The sequence below is a fragment of the Amphimedon queenslandica genome, unplaced genomic scaffold, assembly GCF_000090795.2.
Source record: "Amphimedon queenslandica unplaced genomic scaffold, v1.1 AMPQUscaffold_11490, whole genome shotgun sequence".
Taxonomy (NCBI): domain Eukaryota; kingdom Metazoa; phylum Porifera; class Demospongiae; order Haplosclerida; family Niphatidae; genus Amphimedon; species Amphimedon queenslandica.
This window is the reverse complement of record NW_003548268.1, coordinates 4575-9856: the sequence shown is the minus strand read 5'-3', so window position 1 is coordinate 9856 and position 5282 is coordinate 4575. Positions and strand designations below refer to the sequence as shown.

The window sequence follows — 5282 nt, the reverse complement described above, 5'->3', positions numbered from 1 at the left end:
ATTGGTGGGAGTGTTCTGTGGGTTTTATCACAACTGTTAGGCCTTTGATCTTTGCTGCAACTATACATTAATTATTATTAATTATAATTATTGATAATTTAAAGGTATCTCATATGAAGGTAGAAAAGTTGATGAAAGCAATAAGTCATCAATACAATCATCAGGTATAATGACATTCATGTTTTGAGACATGGTATCTATGAATATTGTCATGTGCATGAATTCTGAATAAATACATCATGTAGCTGAATTGTTGTTGCTAATAATTTAATTGGTTCATTTTTATTATTTAGAGTCTGAGAAGGAAGAGAGTAAAAAGAAGATGACAAAAGCAATGCAAATGGAAATAGATCATTTACGATCATCTCTTCAAAGCAAAACAGGTATATATACAGACATACTTAATACTGTATAATGAGAATAGAGTGCAGCTGTGTTTAGAGTATCATTGCTTGTACATTAATTTGTTATAGTAGGAGGATGATTGTATATACTCAATACTAATACTGGTCCTTCTTACTTGCAATTAAATAATACACAAATTATTGATAAAATAATTATTTTTAATGTTTTTTTAAATTAGTGACCAATTTTTGATTTGTGACAATCACTATTATTCATGACTAGGAGTAGAGAAAACATTAATTGAAAGAGAAAAGGAGATAGAACAGTTACAGGAAAAGATATCATTAATGAATATACAACAACTGAAAGAAACTTCAATTGCTCTTAGTATGTATTACATTATATTAACATAATGACTAGTACTGGTATTTTAGGAAAGGATCAGTCTACACAATCAATAGATCCACCAAAAGGACCAGTTTATGTAGTTATTAGAGACTGGGAGGCAAGGAATAGTAATCAGCTTTCAATCAAGAAAGGAGAGAAACTTGAGATCAAGGAAGAGCGTACTAATGGATGGTGGCTAGCAAGATCATTAGATACTGATCAAGAGGGACGTGTTCATATTAGTGACATTAAAAAAGATGAAGAGAGTGAACTGTCAACATTGGAATCACTTGAACTATTTCATTATGCAATGACAGAAAATGTTGACATACCTAAAATCAAGGAAATTAAGATGAGGAGCAACGTTGAGAGAGCAAGTCTCTTTTTATCATTAATTAAACAAGATTCAGTTCTGCTAGATCAACTTAGAAAAAAAGGACATGGTAAGATAATATTTATATGTACTAATAATCTATAGAGTATTTTGAGGGTATTAGATATTGTCCATGATCTGCAATTTCAATCTGCAATTAATTTTGTGCAAAACGCAAATTTTTCTAAAATAAAAATCCACAAAAATAGTCAGCTATAGAAGTGCTTTTTGCCTTAGTGGTTAAAAATGTGATAGTAGAGAATTATACTTGATAATGCAGTAATTAATTATAATTGTTTATGTATTCAGGAAAACCTAAAGCAATTAGGTGGTATGATGATGGTGTTCAACTGACCTCTCCATCTTTAATACAATGTCAAGAAGTAGTTTCTCTATTAACATACAAACATAGAGACATTGTCATCAAGGAATCATCTCCTGATATTGTGTGTGATCTGTTGCCAGTTTTATTACAAAATGAAAAGGTGGAATACTTGACAATACAAGACACTCAACTAACACAGGACTGCATCTCATCCTTATGTAACTTACTGGCTAATAATAAATCATTATTAGATTTTTATCTTACTACCTGTTCCGTTGATGACAAAGCAGTTGCTGATATTACAAATGTACTACAAACACACAATAACACACTTTTAGGATTAGTCTTCTTTAATAATCCTCATATTACTTCAGTTAGTGCTCAGTCTCTTTCTGAACTAATTATCAACAATTCAACATTAACTAGATTACAAATAACAGGCACTTCAATATCATCTGATGGAATATTAATAATTCTTCAATCGTTAACAATCAATAAAAGTATAAAGCTCTATTTAGATATGAAAGACAAAGACACATGCACAACATACCATGACTATAATATTATAAAAGATAGAGTAATATTTATGTGATTAATTAATTATTAATAATAATTGTATTTTGCTTTTATTGATGATGCTGACTGATCAATTATTTAATAATTATTAATTAAAACACAGAATAATTAACAAAGTGATTTATGATAAACATGTACAAAAACAAGTAATTAAAAAAAAAAATAATAATAATAATAATTGCGTCCACCCATTTTAATAATAAATTATTATTGCAATCAAAGACAATTAAAATAAAATAGAAGAGAATAGTACAACCAGCTTATTGGGCAAGCAGTACATGTGTCAGTTGTTATTAAAATAATAATAATAATAATAATAATAATAATAATAATCATTAATTTATTATCTTATTATAACTATTATGATGGTCCTTTGTCCCCTCCCCCTCCTCCACAGCATCCTCCCTTAGCACGTGGTGTATCAGTCTGTCTTAAGAGAGAGGCACCAACTGGTAAACTAGTTAAACAATCTGGTGGTAACTTACGAGCTATGAGACAAGAGAGAGAGAGATTATGTTACAATAGTACATACTACAGTACATCATTAGTAGCTACTCACTTATTTCAATGAACATTTCCTCAACATTCCTAGCAGTGAGGGCACTAGTCTCTCCAAATATGGCATTAACTTCTGATGCATAAGTCTGACCTTGTTCAGCTGGAATCTGAGAGGAGAGGAGAAGGGAGAGAAAGGAGAGGAGATAAAAGGAGAGTGTAGTAGAGAGAGGGAGAGAGAGAGAGGATTTATTACATTTTCTGATACATATTGATGTCCTTATATGCTGTGTATAAAGTTTGCGTTGATTCCGACTTCAATTTTCCAAGTTATGGCCATTTTTTAAAACGGCCAATTTTTGAAAAATATCCAAGACTATAGCCTATGGTTTTTTTGGAAAAATGGCTCTGAAATCACCTCAAAATTTTTATTACATTTCAATGCTCTTATGTACACATACAATTATACTGGTCATACTTCTCTTTTATCTTCAAGGTCACATTTATTTCCAGCAATTGCTAATACAATATTAGGTGGACCTAGTCTGTGTAGTTCTGCTATCCAATCCTGTAACACTGTGAATGATCCCTACATGTACAACAATGTATAAAGTATGGCTAGAAAATTCCGTGGGGTATTTAATTTCGCGGATTTCGTGGGTAACTTCTTAACCACGAAAATTAATACCATGGAAACGCTCACTGCGCATGCGCAGCAATAATGCAAGTGCACGTGCAAAAACGCGAAATTTAACTCCCTCGAAATTAAAGAATTAAGAGCTTTTCACTAAAACACGAAAATTTATGCCCTCGAAATTTTCTAGCCATACGGTAATAATAATAATAATAATAATGTTAATAATAACAACAACAACAATAATAATAACAACAACAACAACAATAAATAATAATAATAACAATATATGCCTACATAAATGCTGTATAGTGGGAAATTTTCGTGGCCCAAAATTTTCGTGGGTTTCACATTTTTTACAAAATTCATGAAAATAAAATCTGTTACCAAAAAGTAGAAAACCACAAAAATTAAAGCCACGAAATTGATCTTTAGACAGATCCATGAAAATTTTGAGACACAAAATTTTCTGCTATACAGTAATTATTATTGTTATTCTTACTTCATTCGTTATATCATACACAACAATGGCTGCTGCTGCATTTCTGTAATACATTGGTAATAGTGACCGATACTAATTAGAAGAGATAAAAAAGAATAAAAATAATAAATAAAATATATTTATTGTGTGACTTACTCTCTCCTGTCCAGCTGCATCCCATATTTGAAACTTGATTGTGCTGTTGTCAACTGTTAGACTTTTCGACATAAAAGAAGCTCTGGATTACAAATACATGTAACGTCTCATAAATACGTACATGTATTATACATGTAATGTACAGTACATGTAATATCTGATAAAATACATTAAACACTCAAGAAATAACAAACTACATAAACAGATTATACTACAGGACATGAGAGAGAGGAGGAGGAGGAGGGAGGAGCTGTGGTGGCGGTCGTACAATGTTCTTGGTTAGGTATTCCTGTGATATGCTATCAGCAATGTTCCACTGGTCATCAATAGTAGTGTCAGTGGATTGGATAGAAGAGACATCAGTAGGACACCTGGACACAAGAGAGGAGAGGAAAGGTGTGAGTGAAGCTAGTAAACAAGAGTCAACCCAAAATTCCTGATTTACATTTTTTTCATGACATGTATAATGTATATGACAGGCTTTTAAGAAACTTCAAAATTTCTTTAAAAATCCAATTCACCATGTACTATACATAGTACAGGGGCTTTGATCTGATTTTTGAGTAACTTTAAAAATTCGTAAAAATGAGAATCAATTCAAACTTTCAATGCAACATAAGTACACGTACATGTACATGTATATGCACACATATGGATCAGAAAATGCTGTTAAGCATATGTACTGCACTTACTGTATTTTAGGAAACGGCAGTAATGAAGTATCAGTGTATTTCCTGTCAGTCAATGATGAAGTGGGTGGAGTCAAAGGAGGAGGAGAAGCATCCAAAAAACTTTGTATACGTCTCTATAAAAACAACAAAACAATAGCAACAGTGTTACATGTACATGTATTAATAATAATAAATAATAAATTATTTATATGTACATGCACATTGTAGCGTGTTCTTACTCCACAAAAGCATCACATTTGCTGTCGTCAAAGCAACTAGAAGCCACGCCCCCAAACCCATCACTGAAGCTACCAAAACTTATTGACCTATCAGCTCCTGTTGCCATGGAAACAGTATCGGAAAGCGTCCTTAAAGAGCGAGGAGGAGAGAGTAATGAGCCACACCCAGAACCGGCTTGTGATGCTATGGAAACGCCAGAACCTTTATTATTAAAGTTAAACACTTGAATGCTTCAATTACAAGTGGGCGTGTCATTAAAAAGTAGACTCCGCCCAGTGTTGGTTGCTATAGTAACAGTACTCTTAGGCATCATAATTTTAGGTGCCGTAATCGATGATTTTGATGAGTCAGCACTTTTGTGATGATTATTGGTTGCCATGGTGATGGTGGGTGTGGCTTTTCTGGGGACAGTTGGTGTAGTATCATTAGTGGTGTGTTGATGAGGTTTATCATCAAATAGCTCTCTTGCCTACAGTACATGTATAAAAATGAATAGAAAATAATAATATTAGAATTTTATGTGCATGTACATGTACATACATGTATTATGCTGATTAATTCTTTAAAAAGGCTCCAAAACTCATGTTTCATAAAAAAAT

The 5282-nt window shown here is 32.2% G+C and overlaps 2 protein-coding genes across 2 annotated transcripts; one reads left to right on the top strand and one right to left on the bottom strand.

Moving 5' to 3' along the window:
• The first annotated feature begins 6 nt into the window (after positions 1 to 6).
• LOC109589263 (uncharacterized) lies at positions 7 to 2022 on the top strand. The gene is made up of 5 exons (XM_020005368.1): positions 7 to 164; positions 294 to 383; positions 628 to 732; positions 780 to 1175; positions 1415 to 2022. The coding sequence occupies exons 2-5, from the start codon at positions 323 to 325 to the stop codon at positions 2020 to 2022; spliced, it is 1170 nt and encodes a 389-aa protein (XP_019860927.1). The 5' UTR covers positions 7 to 164; positions 294 to 322.
• A 175-nt stretch (positions 2023 to 2197) lies between these two features.
• Positions 2198 to 4051, bottom strand: LOC100636680 (ras-related protein Rab-22A-like; the record flags this gene model as incomplete). The annotated part of the gene is made up of 6 exons (XM_020005367.1): positions 2198 to 2494; positions 2566 to 2671; positions 2980 to 3090; positions 3638 to 3709; positions 3773 to 3854; positions 4041 to 4051. Coding segments are annotated over 6 exons (510 nt in total), but the record flags the coding sequence as incomplete, so codon positions are not given.
• Positions 4052 to 5282: the final 1231 nt, after the last annotated feature.

What these genes read in the sequence shown, in the direction of transcription:
- LOC109589263 (XM_020005368.1), top strand. Translation starts at nt 323, where the DNA reads ATGACAAAAGCAATGCAAATGGAAATAGATCATTTACGATCATCTCTT. An exon ending in ATCTCTTCAAAGCAAAACAG is followed by an intron (nt 384 to 627) that starts GTATATATACAG and finishes ATTCATGACTAG; the next exon opens with GAGTAGAGAAAACATTAATT. An exon ending in AGAAACTTCAATTGCTCTTA is followed by an intron (nt 733 to 779) that starts GTATGTATTACA and finishes CTGGTATTTTAG; the next exon opens with GAAAGGATCAGTCTACACAA.